This window comes from Kickxella alabastrina (genome assembly GCF_025024165.1).
Source record: "Kickxella alabastrina strain RSA 675 chromosome Unknown BX661scaffold_7, whole genome shotgun sequence".
NCBI lineage: Eukaryota > Fungi > Kickxellomycota > Kickxellomycetes > Kickxellales > Kickxellaceae > Kickxella > Kickxella alabastrina.
The window spans coordinates 494,705-514,478 of NW_026251478.1; the positions used below are offsets into that span (position 1 = coordinate 494,705).

General features: G+C 54.6%; 8 protein-coding genes across 8 annotated transcripts; 3 read left to right on the top strand and 5 right to left on the bottom strand.

The window, feature by feature from the left end:
- Window positions 1-392: 392 nt before the first annotated feature.
- BX661DRAFT_91132 (uncharacterized protein) lies at window positions 393-1,616 on the bottom strand. The gene has a single exon (XM_051539585.1). The coding sequence runs from the start codon at window positions 1,382-1,384 to the stop codon at window positions 677-679; it is 708 nt and encodes a 235-aa protein (XP_051392802.1). The 5' UTR covers window positions 1,385-1,616; the 3' UTR covers window positions 393-676.
- Window positions 1,617-2,100: 484 nt separating this feature from the next.
- On the bottom strand, window positions 2,101-2,789 carry BX661DRAFT_90987 (uncharacterized protein). Its single transcript, XM_051539584.1, has one exon. It carries the CDS (start codon window positions 2,651-2,653, stop codon window positions 2,138-2,140), a length of 516 nt encoding a protein of 171 aa, XP_051392803.1. The 5' UTR covers window positions 2,654-2,789; the 3' UTR covers window positions 2,101-2,137.
- A 610-nt stretch (window positions 2,790-3,399) lies between these two features.
- Window positions 3,400-3,991, top strand: BX661DRAFT_204567 (uncharacterized protein; the record flags this gene model as incomplete). The annotated part of the gene is made up of 2 exons (XM_051538563.1): window positions 3,400-3,895; window positions 3,929-3,991. Exons 1-2 carry the CDS (start codon window positions 3,491-3,493, stop codon window positions 3,989-3,991), a joined length of 468 nt encoding a protein of 155 aa, XP_051392804.1. The 5' UTR covers window positions 3,400-3,490.
- A 321-nt stretch (window positions 3,992-4,312) lies between these two features.
- On the bottom strand, window positions 4,313-7,079 carry BX661DRAFT_180392 (SDA1-domain-containing protein). Its single transcript, XM_051535460.1, is given in 5 exon segments — window positions 4,313-5,122; window positions 5,152-5,545; window positions 5,593-6,180; window positions 6,240-6,356; window positions 6,374-7,079. The coding sequence occupies 5 exon segments, from the start codon at window positions 6,917-6,919 to the stop codon at window positions 4,410-4,412; spliced, it is 2,358 nt and encodes a 785-aa protein (XP_051392805.1). The 5' UTR covers window positions 6,920-7,079; the 3' UTR covers window positions 4,313-4,409.
- A 92-nt stretch (window positions 7,080-7,171) lies between these two features.
- BX661DRAFT_180393 (WD40-repeat-containing domain protein) lies at window positions 7,172-9,074 on the bottom strand. The gene is made up of 3 exons (XM_051535461.1): window positions 8,798-9,074; window positions 8,336-8,768; window positions 7,172-8,267 (listed from the first exon to the last, which is right to left on the bottom strand). Exons 1-3 carry the CDS (start codon window positions 8,845-8,847, stop codon window positions 7,332-7,334), a joined length of 1,419 nt encoding a protein of 472 aa, XP_051392806.1. The 5' UTR covers window positions 8,848-9,074; the 3' UTR covers window positions 7,172-7,331.
- Window positions 9,075-9,342: 268 nt separating this feature from the next.
- BX661DRAFT_180394 (transcription initiation factor TAFII31) lies at window positions 9,343-10,181 on the top strand. Its single transcript, XM_051535462.1, has 2 exons — window positions 9,343-9,611; window positions 9,653-10,181. The coding sequence occupies exons 1-2, from the start codon at window positions 9,447-9,449 to the stop codon at window positions 9,893-9,895; spliced, it is 408 nt and encodes a 135-aa protein (XP_051392807.1). The 5' UTR covers window positions 9,343-9,446; the 3' UTR covers window positions 9,896-10,181.
- An 879-nt stretch (window positions 10,182-11,060) lies between these two features.
- BX661DRAFT_180397 (ribosomal protein S11-domain-containing protein) lies at window positions 11,061-12,757 on the bottom strand (the record flags this gene model as incomplete). The annotated part of the gene is made up of 3 exons (XM_051535463.1): window positions 12,703-12,757; window positions 12,291-12,459; window positions 11,061-11,484 (listed from the first exon to the last, which is right to left on the bottom strand). Coding segments are annotated over exons 1-3 (449 nt in total), but the record flags the coding sequence as incomplete, so codon positions are not given.
- A 227-nt stretch (window positions 12,758-12,984) lies between these two features.
- On the top strand, window positions 12,985-14,174 carry BX661DRAFT_180399 (mitochondrial carrier domain-containing protein). The gene is given in 3 exon segments (XM_051535464.1): window positions 12,985-13,670; window positions 13,691-13,936; window positions 13,951-14,174. The coding sequence occupies 3 exon segments, from the start codon at window positions 13,126-13,128 to the stop codon at window positions 14,102-14,104; spliced, it is 945 nt and encodes a 314-aa protein (XP_051392809.1). The 5' UTR covers window positions 12,985-13,125; the 3' UTR covers window positions 14,105-14,174.
- Window positions 14,175-19,774: the final 5,600 nt, after the last annotated feature.

A 19,774-nucleotide genomic window follows, 5' to 3' on the forward strand; every position in this document is an offset into this window, starting at 1 on the left:
GGTTGGTGTGTGTGGGTAAGTGCTTCTCCAGCGCCTCGTTGACGCGCTTGCGCATGTCGTCCTCGCCCTTGGCCCGCAGCTGCGCGTCCTCAATCGCCCTCAGCACCTGTAGCCGGTCAGCGCAAACGTCTCGAACTCCTCGATGCTGACCTCAAGGTCCGGCGCGTCGCTGTAGACTGTCAGCCGCGATGGGTACCGTGAGCGCCGTACAACTTCGGGCGCGGCTGCGGTGTCGCCGAGCAGCGGTTCTCTCTTGGGTGCGCGCTGGTTGAACATGGCCTAGCGTTGAATTTGGGGCGATGGGGAGGGGGAGGAGGTATGCAAAAATAATTTAAGATTGGCGAGTACGCATTCAAAGCTTCAAAAGGAAAAAAAAGACGCGATCACCTTGGAGGGACCATCCTTGAAAACCAAGCAACTGTTTTTTTGTGCCGCGGCTGTTTTCCAGTGCTTGAATGCTTTCGATGCTTGCAGTCTCATTGTTTTCTTCAATTCAGCAGTTAAAGAAAACAAAATCACAGAAATCACAAAAATCAATCCTTATTTTTTTCGCTTGCGGCGCGCGACACGAAAAAGCCACGTCTAGCGCGAGCCCCACAGACTGCCGATGATCGACCCCAGCTTGCTGCTGTTTCCGCCGCCCTGCTTGCCGGCACGTGCGCTGATTGCGTCCATGTCAAAGTCGATTGCGGTGCCGCGAGGTCGTAGAACAGCGGCTTGACGGGCACAGGCGCAAATGCACCTCGTGCAGGTCAACGAGTCTCGGCACCAGTGCGGATTTGGCCACCCCCCCTCCTCCGCTGGAGCTGCACAGCACAGACTCGCTTGGCACCATGGCCGGGCGCGAGCTGGGGTCCGTGTGCCAGTCCTTTGACGCTGGCTTGGTGCTTTCGGCGGCAGTGCATAGCCTGTGCACAACGGGGATGGCCGACTTGACGCTGGCCTCGATCTGCGAAATGTCACTGTTCGAAACAGATACCAGGTGGGCCCACAGGCTGTCTGCCGCGAGCAAACTTGGCTGCGGTGCAACCTGCTTCGATTCCGCAGAGGCAACAAGGGCTGCCGCGCGCGGAAGCGTCTCAGTCTGCGCCGCATCTAGCAGCGCGAGCGAGGCCAGGTATCGGCGGTGCCGGGGCTGCGCATGCAGCGCCGCAGAATAATAGCCGCGGAGGCAGTCGTAGTACGCCTCAGTGACTGCGATCTCTTCGGCAATCTGATGTCCGCGGATGGCGCGGCTCATGCCCGGGGACATCTTGGCCAAAACGCTGGCGCTCGCGCTTCTCAGCTGCGAAATGCTCTTGCGTGCCATGTCGTACAGGACAACCGTCCGCGTCAACTCGGGCAGCCGGCTAACCGACACACGCTTGGCGCCGCTTTTGCCCATTGCCAGCGCATCAGGGCTAGCGCTGGCGCTGCTGCCAAGCCACGAGCTGCCGCCGCCGCTGCCAGAAAAGGCCAAGGATGAGCCTGAGCTTCCCGGAGCAAAGCCGAGCTTTGCAGCAATTGTCTCTGCCTGGCCGACGTACTTGACAGCCGCAATCGCATGTAAAACACAGATGCTGTAGAGCTGGATGGCAAGGTACGCCGATGTCAGGACTTCCGACGCGGCTGAGGCAACCTTTGACGACGATGCGATTTCCTCGACGTAGCAGCTATGCGAAGCCTTTTTAACCTTGTTGAACGCAGCAACTGCATCCGCTGTGGTTGAGCTGGAGCAGTCATCCGAACGCGCCCATCACTGCCAACAGCAGCCTGAAGCGCCGCCTGCGCGGCCTCGAGCAGAGCTGACAGGCCGGCGTTGGCAAAGGCAATTTTGCCGCCGCGCCACTCGAGCTGATTGGCAAACGCATGGTCCTGAAGACCCGCTGCCGCCGCCGACCTATCGCTGTCGCTGTTGCTGTCTCTGGCGCTCAAAGTGAGGTCCTCGAGAGTCTCGGCCAGTTTGCCGTAACCCGCGATCGTACGCTCAGTGCGGCTGGGGTCTCCTTGATTTTGGAGGTGTACCACGCAGTGGTGATTTCCTCCGGCTGCAATTGCTGCGCACCGCTTACGCGAGCCTGGTAGGCAGCAAGGCGGACAATCGGATCCTGCGTCTCAATCATCGCGTGTGCAAGCGCATACTGGCGCGAGCTGCCGGTCAGCGCCAGGTGTTGCCAACCACGCGAGAAAGCACAGCACAATCAAGAGCCGCCTCCCATTCTCCAAGCTCAAAGTGCATTTGGCCCTGGATCTGCAGCCAGTACGCGTATGCCGCAAGCGAGGTGCGCCTGTCACAAATGCTGGCCGCAACCGTAGCTAGTTGGCTTCCGGCCTTGCACGCAGCCTTCAGACGGCGGATCAGGTGGTAGCGCTGACGAGGCTCTTCTGTGCGCGAAAACAGCTCACGAAGGTCCATGGCATACGCCCACGCGCGCTCCGCCTCAAGCACCAGTATTTCGATATGTGCGGGCTTTGTGGCTTCCTCCGCAGTGACTTCCTTCTTGCGATAAACTGTAGACGTGCCCTGCATCATTTTAACCGACTTGCGCACGGTGCGCAGGTGGTGGGCACAGTAGCGGCGGTACCGTGAGTAGTCCTGCGCGCGCAGGCCGTATGTCTGTCGCGAATCGTGGACATAGCCGAAAATATCGAATTCGATTGCTGCTTGCGCCATCTCTGTAATCCAGATGCTTTGGTAAAGGAAAAATACCAACTTGCTAAAAATAAATATATGAAAGTAAAGCAAGGTAAACAAAAGAGTAAGAATTAGAATGAGAATCACGGAAGGCGTACACGGCGGCAAATTTTCATCTTTTTTTAGCATTACGCTGCAAGCAAAAAAGTGAACATTTTAAAAGCGCGTAATCGACTTTCACGCATATTCGTGTTTGATTGGCTGGCATATTTGCTTCTATTTTTGCGCGTACTCTTTGGCTCACTGAAGCATGCTTGTGCAATGACGTAGAACCATTTGAAGCTGGCCAAGGCCCACAGAGGCGCTCTTCATGCTCCAATGTCAAATGTTCAAGTCCAATACTCAATAATTTGGGTGTTTTGTACTGCAGCGCTACTAAATACAAGTGATAGCGCGAGAAAAAACGAAAAAATTATGTTGTGTACTGCGAAGAGCTTAGTTATTGGTGGGCGTGTACTGCATATAAAATGCATTTTAACCTTCTTTTATTGCGAATAACTCTAGTATTGCCAATTTTACACGCTCTTACTGCATGTGAAACTTGCGGACAAAAAAAAAAAAAAACTAGCCCTGCTGCTGCTACTACGGCGGCGGCACAGTTGGCCCTGTGCAAACACTCTTTTCCAAAGGAGCAAAACTAATGTTGCATTTGTAATTCTCAAATGCAAACATCCGCGTATAAAAGCAGCATGGCTCGCCGCACAATACCACAGATACAAGCATCCAAAACATCTTCTAGCTATCCAGTCATTAGCTTTTCATCTACAGCTCCCAAACACACCCAAGCATATATTATTTCCATACTATCTGACAACAATGAAGTTCATTGCTACCATTGCCGCTACCATCCTCGCCGCGACGTCTGCCGTTTCTGCCCAGGCCAACTCTCCTCCCATGGGCGGTGCGTCTCCTCAGGGCGGCAACATGGGCCCTATGATGGGCGCTGATGCCAATGCCTCCCCTCAGGGTGGCAACATGGGCCCTATGATGGGCGCTGAGGGCTCCACTCATGCCGAGGCATTCAACGGCGCAGAGTCCGCTGGCGGCCCCGCCGGTGCTCGCGGCAAGAGCATGTGGGCCTACCCCAATTACAGCGCATACACCGGCTATTCTCCATACAGCGGCTATGGTGGCTACGGCGGCTATGGCGGCTATGGCGGCTACGGCGGCTATGGTGGCTACGGCGGCTACGGCAACTATGGCGGTTACGGTGGCTACAGGGTACGGCAACTACGGCACCTACCCACGCAACAGATACGCTGGCAGCTACTGGTAATTTCGAGTACTCTCGACTCGCCGTTTATCTGTAACCAGTGAGCACAGTAGCTAGCCGCTGGATGCGCCTGGATCGCTACAGTAGCTTGGAGTTAACCAAACACATGCTTTTTATTCTTTTTAATCTTTTCACGCGTGCTTGTTATTTCGGGCACATTATTATTAAGCGCGATGGTTTCTTTTTTCGGGGCGATTTTGTTTTTATCCCGGCAAAAGATCCAATCAGCGTTTGTTTAAATTTAACACCAATATATACATATGCATATACACAATGTCACAATACAAAACAAAGCCAAATATCAATAGTTATTTTATACAAGTTGTAATTTTCCACATTATTGTTTTTTAATTTTGCCAATGATTTGGGGTTGCAAAAAAATCCAATGTGGCACTGTCTACGTATAAAAGTATATATAAGGTTGAGAAAGATATATGAAATAAAAATGTCCAATTGCTGTGCTCAGAAGCCATTCTTCTTCTGCTTGGTAATATGTCTGCGCAGGTCGTGGCGCTTGTGCACCATGCTTCGCCTGCCCTTGGAGACAATGGCGCGCTTGTGAGACACCATCGCAAAACTCTTCGTCTTGCGCTTCTCCTTGTTCGACAGACTGCGGCCCTCCTTCTCGCGCTTGGCCTTCTTGCTCCCAAACTTGTCACGGCCCTCGCGGCTAGCGTTGGCGGCGTCGACGCGCTCCTCGTACGAGGCCTTTCTGCGGCGGCGGCGAGTGTGGTAGTCACCCAGAATATCCCAGTCTTCAACGTAGTCCTTGTTCTCATCGTCGTCCTCGCCCGACGAAGAGTCGTCGCTGACATTGTCAATATCCATGAGATCCTCTTCCTCAGAGTATTCGTCGTCGGCAACATTCTTCTTCGCCTTCTTGGACTGGGCCTGCTTCAGCTGGCCGTCTCTCTGGCGCTTCTTGAGGCGGTCAATCCGGTCAAAGTCTTCGTTGGTTAGGAATCTGATCATGTCGATACGCTTCTTCTCAGTCGCCTGCACAGGCTCTGTCTCAACAGCCGGTCCATCTTCGACCTCGCTGTCAGACCCCTCGACATCGTCGTCGTCGTCCTGATCCTCAGAGCCAGATCCAGAGTCAGATGCAAGTTCAATGTCTTCCTCCTCCTCCTCGTCATCCTCATCCTCATCCTCATCATCGTCCTCATCGGATGAGGCTCCAAGCTCAATAATGTGCCCGCAGCACCGCCCGCCTCGGCTTCATCCTCGCTATCATTGGCCTCCACCCACGCTGACTCAGAATCGTTGCCAGCATCGCTGCCCTGGTCGCTGTCAACCTCCCACTGGTCCCACCCATCGCCAGGCGCTGATGCATTCCTCTGCTCGTACATCTCGAGGAGCTCAATGCCCTCGACGCCCTCAGCGACGCGCGACTCACCGTAGCCGAGAAGCTCCTTTCCAGAAGTGCCATTGCTGATGTTTACTGTCGCATCGCGTCCGCGGTCGCGACGGTGCAGCATCTCGGGGTTGACCTCGCGGTACAAGGCAAGCAGACTGCGGGCTGCCATCATCACACCCTTGTCCTTGTGTTTACGGTACATAATCAAGTCGTTGAGCAGATCAGGGTCAACTGCCAGCGGCTGGCGGAATGCATTGCGCGGATTGTGTTGAGACCAGCACACATTACCTCGGGTGAGCAATGATCCGAGACAAAGTTGTCGGCGATTGCGCGGATAAGCGGCTGCAGAATGTCGGGCGGGGTGAATGCGTTTGTAGCGGTGGCCAGGATGGCCAGGATTTGGGTCACCTCGGCCTGGTGCGGCTGTAAGTACCGCTGGAAGAACGGATAGAACGCCATGAGCTGCAGCTGGTGGTGGCCAATCAGACGCGAAACGAGCTTGAGCATGACCAGGCGCACTTCAAAGCGGTCGACTGTGCTGCCACCACGCTTGGTTGCATTCGCTGCGCTGTTGACCCGCGAAAACAGCCTCTCAACAAAGGTCTGGGGGTCGTGGATCAAGCTGAGAACGTCAAAGTTTGAAGTGTCTGGAATATCACTCTTATTCTTCTTGCGCTTAGCCGCGGCGCTCTCCTCGTCGACATCGTCATCAACCAACTGGCCGTCCTTCTTGGCCTGTGTGCGCTTCTGAATGCGCGTCGCGCGCTCGAGAACGCGCTTGCGGTACTTGGTCTTTCGGTTGATGTTCACTTGATGCTGCACCAGCCTAAAGTTGATGGTCTTTTTCTTTGTCGAGTTGCCATCGTCATCTTCTGCCTCAGATCCGATCCGTCCTCGTCATTGCTGCGCTTCTGAGGGTGCAGGAAAAATTGCACGGCGGTCATCATGACCTTGGTAATGGGCGAGAAGCAAGCTTGAGAAATAACGTTTACAGCTTTGGCATCAGTCCAAATGTTTTTGCGGTACAGATCAATGCACACGTCCAGACTCTTCTTGGCTGCAAGGGCACCCTCTCCGTGCTTGTCCTGGGCTCGGCAGCGGTGATCATCGTGTACATGAAGCCCTGGAGAGCCTTGTTAAGCTTGTGGTTGCGGTTCCGACCCTTGTTGGCGTTCTTGACATCGTTAACGATGTGGGTGTACAGAAGCTTGCGCAGGGCCTTGTCGTGGCACCGGAACAGCGTAAAGAACAGCGGCATCACTCGCAGATTGGATACGACGCCACGGCTACGCAGCAGAATGAGCGCCTGGACGATCGACTTGCGCAAATCGGCATTTAGCACCGGGTAGTGCTTCTGAACCAGGTTTATCAGCTGGGAGGGGAACCGCGCGCTCTGTTTCGGGTAGCATTTGGCGACCTGCGACAAAAAGGTAATCAGATCGCTGAAGTCCTTTGCCTCCTCGTCAGGCTTGAGCTCGAAAATGGCAAGCGATGCCTCAAAGTGGTGCAGCTGTTGGTTGAACTCATCCTGGTAAGACTGAGGATCACGCTTGATCAGGTTCTGCAGCTGGGGCAGGTTGCTGAGAAGGCTGGCCGATTTGTTTTTGCGACCCATGGTAACTGGCTGGCTGACTGAGTGACTGACTATGCGTGGTTCTAGATGGCCTTAATACAAGAAAAAGAAAAAGGGTGTATGCGCTTGTATGAAAAGGGAAAATATAAATATAAATATGAATGTATAGTAAGCGCTAATATCAACCAGGTCAAGACAAAAGTGAAGCAAGGCTGAGCGAAGAATCGCTGCATGAGTGCTTTGCAATGTTATACACAGCGATTTTTTTCATACTTTTTTTTCGTACTTTTTTTTCCCCTTTCCATTCATTTGGAAAAATACTAAATTTTCATCAAATAATCAGACTAAATCATCAGAATTAAGATCACCAATTGGGCCATACACATCCACACACGCACGTATGCACAAATAAAAACAAACAGGTAAATGGTAAATAAAATTGGTGGTCCTTCCTTTAGCGGATGTAAGATGGCCTTGTCACATCCAGGATACTCTGCACAGCGGATCCAGAGCCATGGGACGAGCTGCTGGATGCCGATGACAACGTTGACGCGGCTGTATCGCCCTTGCCCGATCGGATAGACTTTCCGCGAGACTCAAAGATGCGCCAGAACTTGAGGCTCTCATCGCTGGCGGCGGTGGCAACGGTTTGGCCGTCGGGTGAGATGGCCGTGTGCAGCACGCGCGTGTCATGTGCGGGGATATCGACAATCTTGGTAAGCGAAGGGTAGCTCCACAGCGCCAAATGGTTGTGTGGGAAACCGTGCGACGTAACCAGCTCGCGGTACTCGCTTGACCACTGGATCGAGGTGACCTGAGAGCCGGTGTCAATCGAGTTGAGCCGCGCAGTGGTGGTGGTATTCCAAAAGTGCACATGGCGGTCGTAGGAGCCACCACCGCTGGCAAGCAGGTTTAGCTGCCAGGGGCTCCAGGCAAGGGCCTTCACGGCGGCGGTGTGCTGGGTCTTAGTGAACTTTGGAACGGTCGAGCGCGCGTCCCAGATATTAACCAGGTTGTCGTTGCCGCCGCTCGCAAGAAGAGCACCGTCTGCACGCCACGTGAGGCCACAGACTTCGCCGCTGTGGGCAACCAGCTCGGCAGTTTTGTGAGCAGCGACACGCACGTCATGATTCCAGATCGAGCCGTCGCGGCAGCCCGAGGAAAGCATGTGCTTCTCCCAGGAAATGACGCCCACTCGAGCCTGATGCCCCGACATGGTTCGGATTCTGTTTTGCGACTCGGCATCCCAGATCTGAACGTCGCCGTCGCTGGTGCCCACCGCGAGGTATGTGCCGTCGGCAGTCCATTTGACGCTGGAAATATATGCGTCGCCCTCGAGCTGGCACAGACTGTTGACATCGCCAGTGCTGGCGTCCCACAAGTAGACGCTCTGGTCCAGCCCGATAGCCAGCATATTGCCCATCGACCAGTCCAGCAGGTTAAGTAGTAGTCATCAACAAGCCCCGGGGCATCCAGCACGCGCTCGGGGGTGTTGAGGATGCGGCGCTTGGTTCCTGTTGATGCGCCTGCTTTCAAAGCTGGCCGGCTATAGACCTGGCGAAGGTCGTCCTTTTCACTAGTGGGCGCCTCCTCCCTAAACTTTAAAATGCGCTTGTTTATCGAGACACCGCACGCGCGCGCAATCTCCTCTTGGTAGGCAATTGTGGCGCTGTCAAGCGGCTGGTCGCTGTCGGACCGCGCAATGTTGAACTGTGAGGACGCCATGTCCATGGCGCTGCGGTTGGGGATGAACCGGTCATACTGCGAGGCCTTGGCCTTCTTTTGCCGGGGAGACGGCGGCCCAGAAGTCCGGGCAGACATGCCGTTGATATCACTGCCCCCGATGCTCAGCTTGCTCATCGGGTGGGGCGACGGGTTGATTGGCGGTCGTCTTTGAGATTCCTGCTAGGAGCCTTTGACTGGTGTGGGGTTTGCGAGCCCATGGTGGGCTTTGCTGCGAAGTCAGCCATGAGTGCTTCCAAAAAGTTGTTTTGCTTGTATTGTGTTTACGCTTACCGTAGCCCAGCGTTGTTTATACGGAAGCTGTGTGGAGTGACTGAATAAGTATGAGTATTGATAAGGCAAAATTCAAGTGGAAAACTGACAAAATGCCTTGCTCGAGCGTGTTTCAACAATGAGTATATTGTTGGTTGTGAATTAATTGTAAAGGTAAATTCAAACAAAATAGAAGGAAAAGAACAAGAAATTATTTTTGTATTCGAGTCCAGCGAGCTGGGCTGCTTTCAAAGAGCGCTTTTATTCTGGGAATCTTGATTGGCTGGCTATGCTTACATTTTTTGGCTTTGTTGGCGCTAAACGCGAACAATACGCGTTTTTTTGTTATGCAAAAAAAGTCAGGGGTATTCACGTGAATTTTCCCACTCCCCTCAGTGTAAAATGAAAAATTACATAATCGTAAAAAGCCGCGTGGGCTGGCGCGAACCCGAAGTATATATCAATTCTGGCCTTAATTGCATTCCTTTCCATTTCTACAGGTGACCTATTTGATTATTGGAAAATTCAGTCTGCTTTCTTGTTCAAGTACTTCTACAAGCAGCCTGCCCCACGTATGATGGAGGAGACACCAAACAAGCCCGATGAGACGCCGCGCGACTACAAGATAATGGCGCTGCTGCTCCAGTCGCACGGGATTGAGGACTGCGACCCGAGCGTCATCAACCAGCTGCTCGAGTTCTCGCATCGGTACACTGTCGATGTGCTGCAAGACGCGCTCGTGTACGCCGAACACGCAAAGAATCCGATATCGATCTGGAGGATGTTCGTCTCGCAATCCAGGGCCGCGTCAACTACTCGTTTACGTCTCCGCCGGAAAAGGAGTTTTTGCTTGAGCTGGCCGATGAGCGCAACAAGCACCCGCTGCCGCTAATTCCTGAGAAATATGGCGTGCGCCTGCCCCCGGAGAAGTACACGCTCACCGGGGTAAATTTCCACATTGTACCCGACCCGCGCAGCCAGGCTGCAGGTAATAAACCCGCAAACACCCACCCGGCCGCGTGAGCGTCACGCACCAGCATATGTTATTTATTTTTGCCAATTTCAAAGAGATACCTGGGTTTGGAGCAATGCAATACACAAGCGCAAGTTGCACCGTTTCAAAGACGCCCGAATTTGTACAAGAGTGGAAAAGTTACCTTTCGTCATCCATTATTGTATTGGTACATTAAAAGAAAAGAATGAGACTGCAGTATCCTGCAATCAACATCCTTCCCACAGATTGCATAGCAACCTGGCAGGTGTTTAGAAACTAGTGGCAATAGACTACTATGGCTGAATATATTATCCAGTCCGCTGCTTCTTTTGAAGAGAAGAAGCAGGGGCAGATGATTCTTGCGCACACGCTTGGCCTTGGACTTTGGCTTGAGCTATGAGCTTTGGCTTTTTAGCTTTGACTTGAGCGTCGCTGTAGACTCATTCGGCTTCAGCCAACTCTGATGATGCATTTTTGCGCAAGAAACAGGGAGGACGATTGCCTGTAAGCAGGGCATTAAGGATGATGCGAAAGTTCAGCACGCAGCCATGCGGGATTCCACTTCCGTCTAGCTGATGCACTTTTTCGCCATTCCTGATCTTAATTCCGTCGGCCCTGAAGGTTTGCAAGCAGTCTTCCATTGTGCACTGGAGCAAGCTGTGTTATAAAATTTGGCGAGGTTTTTCTATCCCGGAGTTCTATTAACGCCTGTTGCGGCTACCTGCTGCTGCTGCTGCTGCCAGTCAACTCATCGTGTATCCTCTGTCTGATTTTGCGCTCAATTTTGCCCTGCAACCAGCCGCTCAGCTGACAATGCGCTTGAGATTATCGGTGGCCCGATATTGACGTACTGCTCCCGGTTTTGCTCAGTCAGCTCATCCTGCAGCTATGCATAGTTTTGCGAGAGATTTCGCTCTTAGACTAGCCCCTTTCCTCCCTTATCCTGGATGATATTGGCAGACTGTGGGCGAATAGGCATCCACTGGTCGCGATTCTGCTGTGCACTGTCAATAATAGATGTGGTGTCGGCTGCAGTTTTAGTTGCAACAGAAGTGGCTGTGGCTACTGCTACAACAGAATTGGTATGGATATAATTAAATCGTTAAACGTCACGCTTAACGCATAGCAAAGCATCAGTCAGACAAATACTAAATACTTCTCCGCATCTTCAAAAATCAGAACTTTCGTTATAAATTTCAAAATCCATATATATATTAGTATATTTCATAGGGGCAAAAATAAACTAAAAAAGGAATGGAATCGAGAACCAAAGCAGTGCTAATGAGGCGGAGCAAAAAAATAGACCACCTGCAAATACAGCAGAAGCAGCGTGCTCAGAGACGGCGACCGCGGCGACCACCCTTTCTGCGGGTGCAATCGGTGGGGATGGGGGTAACATCCTCAATGCGACCGATCTTGATACCAGCGCGGGCAAGGGCGCGGATAGCAGACTGGCCACCCTGGTTGGGGGTCTTGGTGCGGGTTCCACCCATAGCACGGATCTTGATGTGGAGGGCGGTGATGCCGAGCTCCAGGCAGCGCTTGACAACATCCTGGGAGGCAAGCATAGCGGCGTAGGGCGAGTTCTCATCGCGATCAGCCTTGACTCTCATGCCACCTAGATTTCAAACCAAAATAAACCAAATAACACATTTTAGCAAAAAAGGAGCCTGGGCAGTGCAATCGATGGGCGTTGGAGAGAGTACGTGTATCACCACTAGTCCCTCGTCGGCCACTAGCGACATGCCAAAACGCTTTGGGAAAGCTGTTTGCTGCTCGGCGCACGGATACCAAAAGCACCCCCTGCAAAGGGGGTGCTCAAGATGGCACGGTTGGGTGTTGCAATGATCGGCGCTTTAAACCCACAGCGAAAACACTCGACAAATACAGCCACCCTCCACCTTTACAAGCAAAAAACAACATTGTTGAATGGTGTCCTTTGCGTAGCGTGGGGAGAATGACCATAACACATCGGACAACAGCAGCTCTCAAGCACACAAACAACAGCAAAGTAAAAGAGCATCATGTCGAGGTCGCCTGCCAATCGCCCATTTACTGCCGCACCTGGTAGGCACAAGCAAAAAAGTGCAATCAAAAGACGTTACAAACAAGACAAAATGCGCTTGCACTTGTGCTCACTGAGCTAATGTGGTAGTGTACAAAATACAAAACCGCGTGTCAGAAGTGTGCCAAGGACCGTTCGCGTTGCCCAAATGCGGACTGCATCTTCAGGGGAATTTCAAAAAGCGCCAACCAGAACACGGCCAACCTGCCGCTCTCCGCACAACGAGCACTAGAGATACTCTATAAAAGCACGCAGCAAGCGCGACAAGGAAGCTTGAAGGACAGAGAGAACAAGCATAATGTGATGTAGTGGTGTGGTGTAATTTGGGTATGTGTGCAACTGGTGCTGCTTATACTTACCAGTAATGCGGACAATGGTTTCGCGGCCAGTCAGATCAGTGACGTGGATGAAGGTGTCGTTATCCGAAGCGTAGATGTGGGCGACGCCGAAAACGAGCTCTCCAGGCTTAACCTGGGGACCAAAGGAGATAACCTGCTCGGGCTGCTTAGTCTTACTGGCCTTCTTCGACTACAAGTAGAGAAAGGTGTGTATATAATGCAGTTGGGAATTGTCAATTAGTTGTGATTCGCGAAATGCATTACTATGCAAATTTCAAAAATTTGCGCTGTTTAGTCGCATCCATCGGCCTGCTCCCACCACACCAAAAAACCAATACATCCATCCAATGGATGGATGTGCCAGTGGATTAATGGATCCATCGTAATTGCCTAGCGTTGTATTTGTATTTCGCATCCGTGACTGTGTACGCACCATTTTTTATAATTAACAAAATTCTGTTCGTACAAAAATCGAGAGAATTGTGGAGAGAGGGTCTCCCTCATGCCTGTTGTAGTCAAAGTGGATGCTTTTCAAATGCATCGTCCTCCCAGCTTGAGTCTTTGAAAAAGGTAAAAAAAAGAAATATTTACCAGGCGCTTTGATTGATCATCATTTCGGGTGGTAATTTGATTTGCCTCATGCCCTAACATCTGATGTCAAGCCAAGTGCCCGGCTCAATTTCTAAACCCTATCTTTGTTTTAGGCGTTGCAATCCAGTGTGTTTGGTTTGATTATTTTATATTTTGCTTTACTTCACTTTTCATTACTTTCTACTAATTGGAGCATTATCTGACCACAGGCAAATTGGCGGTTTACCACATTTGATTTGATATCCCCGTACAGTGCTGACTAACAATGCAGCAGGGCCAGAAGAATACAACGCCGGCAGGGTCGTTTTCGGGGTCTCTGGCGGTTGATCATGCGCTAGCAGGGGTCGGCGGCGCGGTCGTTTCGACAGTAGTGTTCCACCCGCTTGACCTGGTGAAGATCCGGCTCCAGGTGGACGTTGCCCAGCGGGACGAGGCGGTTCTTGGCCGTGCGATTCGAGCCACACGGCACGTACTGAGCACAGACGGGATCCGCGGAATGTATCGCGGGCTGAGCGCCAACCTGGCGGGGAACTGCGCCAGCTGGGGGCTATACTTTGCGTGGTATACGTGGATCAAGGAGCAGATGGCCGGCGGGCAGACAGCAGAGACACGGGCCGGCATCAGCACGCTGTCGCCCGGTCAGCACCTGGGGGCAGGTGCGGCGGCCGGGGCGCTGACGCAGTGCATAACCAACCCGCTGTGGGTGGTTAAGACTCGCATATGCACGACGTCGCGCGGAGACGCGGCATCGTATCGCGGGCTGATTGACGGGCTGCGGCAGATTGCCAGCAAGGAGGGCATCCGCGGGCTGTACAAGGGCCTGGCGCCAGGCCTCTTGGTGTGGCGCATGGTGGGCTGCAGTTTATGGCTTACGAGGAGATGAAGCGGCGGCGACAGCGCAGCAAGTCGGGTGGCAACTTTTCATTGTTTGAGTATGCGGTGATGTCATCGTCGTCAAAGGTCTTTGCGCTGTCGAGCACGTATCCGACACAGGTTCTTCGGTCGCGGCTGCAGCAACAGCCCGAGGCGTGCGTCTCCTTAGCGCCGGGCGCAAGCGGGGCGCCCCGGATGGCGAGGTACTCGGGCTAAGCGATGTCATCGGCAAGATAATAAAGACAGAGGGCGTTTCAGGGTTCTACAAAGGATTCGGCCCGGCGCTGCTGCGAGTACTCCCCGGAAACATCATTACATTTTTGGTTTACGAAAAGATCTCGGGCTTCTTCCGTGGAAATGCGACGCGCTAGAGTACTAGAGTACTCGAAGCTGACAGGGCTTGCATATTTTGTAATTGTAAATTCATTTTTATTCAAACACACGGCGTGGTTAATAGGTGCCATCATTTATTAAAATGTTTAAGTGCCGCTCAGAATACAGGGTCCGGATTACCTGGCTGCGGAGACCCGTATTGCTGTGCCAGAGTGTGCTGCTGCTGATGACGGTGATGGTGGTATGCAGTGTCTGCAAAGGGGTTGGGCTGCAGAGCGCGCGCGTCGCGGGCGCAGTCGATGAGTTTGCTGACCTGGAAATCAAGCAGTGGGTCGAGAAGCTTGTAATGCTGCGATGGATCATGGCGCGACGGGTCAAAAACGATGGCCTGCCAGAAGGAGACATCTGGGCGACGTGGCTCTGACTCAGCCCCTGGTTGTGGCCCTGTCTCTGATTCCAAGCCCGGATCTAACCGTGGACCGATAACCGCGCAGTGGCAATGCGCACAGCATAGGCAGATCGAGCGTGGAGTTGGCGCGGTAGGAAAGAAGGGCAGCCTGCAGGCGGGCCGCGCGTCTGCTTGGGCCATACAAGGAGAGCAGCAGGATGAAAAGGTCGGAAGCACAATCGCTGAGAGTGCTCACAATGTCAAGCGAGTTGGCGTGCTTCTTTCTCTTCTCAAGGAGATCAGCAAATAGGGCCAGAGCCTGGTTTGCGGGGGCGAGGTAGTTATCAATGACGCAGTTGGCCTGTTCAATGTCGGATCTGTTAGCTTCAGATCTGCTGGCGTTGGCGTCTGTATCAGCAGCCTGCAGCTTCAGATGCTCACGGAGAGCGGTGAAGTACGAGATGTTGTCGCGAGCGTGGTCGCGAGCAGCCCTGAAGTGGGGGCGGCTGAGTGAACAGCGGCGCGTGATGGAAAACACATGTGCCGAGTCGGTGGTGCCAATGTCATCCTGCAGCATAATGCGCTCAGCGCCCAGGGGGTCAACAACAATCTTGGGGCAGTTGAGGCGGCGCACCATGGCCTGAAGGACGGCAACCTCGGCAACTGCAGCACGGACTGCCAGCGCAGGCGGGTTGTAGAGCGAATCGAGGAGCGACCAAGCTTGCGACTAAGGAGCCGGGCCCCTCAAGGTCGGCAGTGGCAACAAGGGTCTCGACGTAGAGATGAAGGTATTTTTCGAGGTAAAGATAGTGCTTGCCAGGGGCCTCAAATTCGGCCTTGTAAAATGTAGCAAGCTGCTTGTTGGCGGAGCGCATCTGCAGCAGCGAGAGCAGCGCCTGCTTAGCAGGCTCGGGTGGCCAAGTATGCGGTGGTCGATCCACGCAAGTAGATACACAGGCCGGTGGTTCCAGCGGCGCTTGTCATTGGTGCACATAGCAGCAGTCAGAGCGCGGATTCGGGCATATACTAGCCCAGAGTCAAGCTCTGCTGCTGGTGTTGGTGCTGGTGCTGGTGCTGCACATTCAAGTTTTGGCTCTGCTTCTGAGGAGGGGGCCGGTCCAAAGGGGAGGGCGTCAAGGAAACGCTGCACAGTGGCAGCAGACACGCGGGCTGCGTGCAGAAGCTTGGTGAGAGTGACCAGCAGCTTGTAAAGGGCATCGTAGGCGGATTCCGGAATGGATTCAGCAGGGGCAATCTCGGCACTGGAACCGGCACTGCCACCAGCACTGAAACTGGCAGCAAGGTGACAGGCATTGAGATACAGGGCACACGCAGCCAGGGGGTCGGCAACCTTGGCGGTGGCCTTGGCCAACATGTAGGTGCACTTCCAGCTGGTGGGATCGAGGCGTGCGGCGCGGGAAAGAAGCGTGCGGGCAAGGCTAAACACGCCTGCTGGTGGTGGTACTGATGTGTAGCGTCTGGCTAGTGAGTGCGCAAGAGAGGATGTGGCGCGCAGGCGCGCGGGCGCTGTCGACCAGGAGCCCAGGTCCCACTCGGGGTGGCTGGCAGAGCCGCTATCCTCGTTGTCCTCATCAACCACAACGTTGGCCGGTAGCACAGTCAAAGCCAGGTCGGGCAACGGGCGCGCGGCAATACGGTAGAGCAAGCGGCCGGCAAACGAGACGGTGCGGGCAGCAAGATCACGGTTACAGCGTGGCAAGTTCTGCGACACCTGCACAGCGCACGAGAGCGCCAGGCGCTGCAGTGATGCAATGTCATGACGGCAGTCGATAACCTCAGCGGCAGTGCCCAGCAGCAGCTCGTCAGCCAAGTCAGCGTAAGCCTGGCCCAGGCGCATCCACGCGTCGGCACAGCGTGGCAACAGCGCGAGGTTGAGTTTGTAGTCATCGATGATGGTGTCGTAGTCCTCGACGGCGCGCGGCATGCCTGACCGCATGCGAAAACGCAGGACATCATGCTGCGTCGCCGCGCGCACAAACGGCAGCGTGAGAAGCGCGGCGGGCAGCGCACCCACAGCGGCGATAGTGCAGTGAGAGTCAGCGGCACAAATGCATCCGCCCGCGGGCTCGGCCGTGCTAAGTGGCAGTCTGTGTTCGGAGCCGCCAGCCAGCACACTGCGCACCTCGGCAAATGAGGGCATGTCTGGGCCGTCGAGAAACGCATCGATTGCGTCGGTGTTTCGGCTGAGACGTGGATGGCGGTCGGTGTCAATTGCCCCCAGAACCTCGGCCGCTCTGTCGATAATGGCCTTCAGATCACCACGCAGCCCCGTGCCGCGCTGAGAGTGCGCGGCAGCGCGCAACTCGGGCGCAAGCAGCCGGCACGCAGCATCGGCCGATTGCACATCCATGGCCAGCGAAGCGGGCAAGCACGCGTGAGTCACTACATCGCTGCCGTGGACGCGGATGTCAAAGAGGCAGCGCAAGCATGCCGCGGCCTCAGCTCTGGCACCAAAGTCGCTTTCAGTGCGCTCTGTCTTTGTCACGCTCGCTGCCAGAACATGACGCAGAAACACGCCGTCAGCGGTTGTGCATAGGCCTCGCGAGCCAAGAAGCTTGTGCGCAGCCGCCAGGAACACCACATCGTCGGCCAAGCTGTGCTTCTTTGCTGCCAACCACAGCGCCAGAGGGACAAACGCCGCCTCAGTCGAACTGGTGTTGGCCACCACGGCTACTGGTGGCTGCAGCGCAAAGTGGCGCGCAAATGCCAGTGCAAGCGCAACGAGCGCTGCAGCGTTAGTTTCAGTTCTAACCCCAGCTTCGGCTTCGGCAGTGCCAGTGCCAGCGTTTTCGAGTAGCGTGAATATCTCTCGCAGGCACGCGACGCAGCGCGCAACAACAGCATGTGCCGGGAATCCGCTTGCATGCTCGTTGCTGTCGCCGCTAACCAGGCGCTGCGCAAATACCCCAAGCTCCAGCGCCAGTGCTCGCGCTTCGCCTGTCCGGTTCACACGCTGCCTCTCCAATGAGACCAACAGCCGTGCTGCCTGGATGTGCTGCGCAAAAGCTAGTTCGCTAGCGCTGCCGCCTGGAGCCAGAAGAGACGTCAAGACATCAATCGCATTGTCGCCCTTTTGCTCTGCAAGCGCAAGCTGCGCAAAGGCCGCTGCGTGCGCCTGCCGCTGCCGCACAACGTCAACTGTAACTGGCGCCCCAGACAGGGCACACCGCGCAGCCACCCGAGTCTCAATGCTGCGGCCGGCCAACAGCGCTTCGCACTGCACAACAAGGGCTGTCGCATGTGCTGCATCGTCTGCAAGCGCTGCCGCCTCGTACGAGGTCCACGCCTCGGCAAACTTCAGCTGCCAACTGCCACGGCTGTCGTCGTCATCACTATGACCATCCGCTACTCGCATCCAATCTTCGCGCATGGAATGCAGTGCAAGGTTGGCGTCGCGCTCGCTCACATTAGAGCTCGAGTTCGCGTCTCCCAGCAGCAGAACAGCCAGTGTTGCACTCCACGCGTCGCCATCCCGTGTTGCCGCGTCGGCCAGTGCCTCGTGCACTGCGCTCAGAACTCGCATCAGTACTTGCCGCACGCGTGCCGACGCCAAAAGAACGTGCGGTGCCCTTTTGAACTCGGTTGCCGCCAACCTGAAGACGCGCACCAACAGGTCCAGTGGGCCGCTGTTGTCGAATAGCAACGCTCGACACGCGTTTTCTTCAAGCACGTAGTCAGCAATATCTACATTGTCATGCTCCCGCCCGCACAGCAGTGCCCTCAGTGAGTCACCATACTTGCCACAGCAACTGCTGCTTTCGCTGCCTAGCCCCCACTCATTCTCGCCTTTGTCTTTGCCGCCCCTTCTCGCAGAAGTCTTTTGCGCCAACTCCCGCTCCTTGCCGGCCGCTACTGCAACGAGGGCCGCGGCCTCGCACATCGCCCCAAACTCACTCGTGGTGGTTTCTCCGGTCGCCTCGAGCCACACGCCTGCAGCGTCACGCGCTTGCTCAAATTCATCCGAGTCGAATGGCTCTGCGCAAAGAGCCAGAACATGCTGATGCTGGCTATTCTGCTGTTGCTGAGCAAGGCCAATGTTGCTGCCGCCCATTGTGCTCAACCCTGTTGTCGCCACTGTGGTTGCACGCTCAAGGAACCGTGTCGATCGCCTTTTGACGGGAATTTCGTCGCCAGACGCCGCATCGACGTCTACAGCCGCTCGCTTCCCTTGCGCCTTCCCGTCACAAATAGTTCTGTTGGAGTTGCTGCTTCCACTCGCACTTCTGCTGACAGGCATGGGGCTGGGTTTGGGGCTGAGTCCGAGACCAAGACTAGAGCTGGAACTGGGCTCGTTTCCGACAATGTCAATCTCATACGGGACTGCCACATGCAGACCATCGCCATCCTCCACGCATCGCTCAAAAACATCAAGGACCGCCTCTATCAGTGCTACAAGGCCCACTGTCTTGTTCTGCGACGCAACTCGCAGCATCGCTGGCGAGTAGGGCACATGTGCGGCGTCTGCCGCTGCGTCTACCACTGGCCATAAAGGAATCCCCACGCGTAACACAGGCTCCGCAGCAAATCGACCGCTGTCTAAAACAACCTGCTCTCCCGCAAGCTGATTCAAAGTATGACTCAGCGCGCGCGCCATATCAGGCCATTCCGCTGCAACATTGTCAACTATGCCGCGCGCCATTTCAGCATCGCCTCGCATCAGTGCTGCTCTCATAACTCTTGCGCGCACCACCACCGCATTGGCCCCATGCGCCGCTTATTCCAAGCACTGGCCCGGCGCTTGCTACATTTTGACCCTCGAGCCCTTTGCTAAATGCCGACACCGCAACGTCTAGTTGTCCGAGTGCCATTGCGCACTGTCCGATCATTAGGTACTGCAGCCCATCGCACTTTCCCAGCCGTGCTGCCTTGCTTAGCTGCTCCAGTGCCTCTCCCATGTTGGTACTATCTCCGCATTCGCTCCTCAACGTCGAAAGGTCAAACAACGGCGACCCAAAGCTTGCTTTTGAATCAGATTGTCCTATAGCCCGAATCATTCCGCTGTTAAAAAGTACCAGCGACCTCAGCTGATCCATGCCCACGCCACAGTGCTCTTTGCAGTACGCATTGCACTCACTTTCAACTTGCGCCAATTGTTTCTGCCCAATTAGCATATTTTCTAGAACCCGGTTCAGCCCCTGCTGCGCTTCTAAAACCTGGCCTGTGCTCCACAAACGTAGCGCTGCATTGTACTCTTGTAATATATCTCGAATTTTTTCTTCTATCCTCGGTTCTCTGTCGCCAATGCCAAAGTCACCGCTGCCCGGCTGCATCCATTCGCGTCTACCATGGGGTCATCAGC

Coding starts and splice junctions, on each gene's coding strand:
- BX661DRAFT_90987 (XM_051539584.1), bottom strand. CDS start 2,653: ATGGCGCAAGCAGCAATCGAATTCGATATTTTCGGCTATGTCCACGAT.
- BX661DRAFT_180399 (XM_051535464.1), top strand. CDS start 13,126: ATGCAGCAGGGCCAGAAGAATACAACGCCGGCAGGGTCGTTTTCGGGG.
- BX661DRAFT_180394 (XM_051535462.1), top strand. CDS start 9,447: ATGATGGAGGAGACACCAAACAAGCCCGATGAGACGCCGCGCGACTAC. Junction 9,612..9,652: donor ATGTGCTGCAAGACGCGCTC/GTGTACGCCGAA, acceptor ATCGATCTGGAG/GATGTTCGTCTCGCAATCCA.
- BX661DRAFT_180393 (XM_051535461.1), bottom strand. CDS start 8,847: ATGGCTGACTTCGCAGCAAAGCCCACCATGGGCTCGCAAACCCCACAC. Junction 8,769..8,797: donor GGCTCGCAAACCCCACACCA/GTCAAAGGCTCC, acceptor GGAATCTCAAAG/ACGACCGCCAATCAACCCGT. Junction 8,268..8,335: donor TGCTGGATGCCCCGGGGCTT/GTTGATGACTAC, acceptor GGGCTGGACCAG/AGCGTCTACTTGTGGGACGC.
- BX661DRAFT_180392 (XM_051535460.1), bottom strand. CDS start 6,919: ATGGGTCGCAAAAACAAATCGGCCAGCCTTCTCAGCAACCTGCCCCAG. Junction 5,546..5,592: donor CGGATCATTGCTCACCCGAG/GTAATGTGTGCT, acceptor GCATTCCGCCAG/CCGCTGGCAGTTGACCCTGA. Junction 5,123..5,151: donor GGATGAAGCCGAGGCGGGCG/GTGCTGCGGGCA, acceptor TTGAGCTTGGAG/CCTCATCCGATGAGGACGAT.
- BX661DRAFT_91132 (XM_051539585.1), bottom strand. CDS start 1,384: ATGGGCAAAAGCGGCGCCAAGCGTGTGTCGGTTAGCCGGCTGCCCGAG.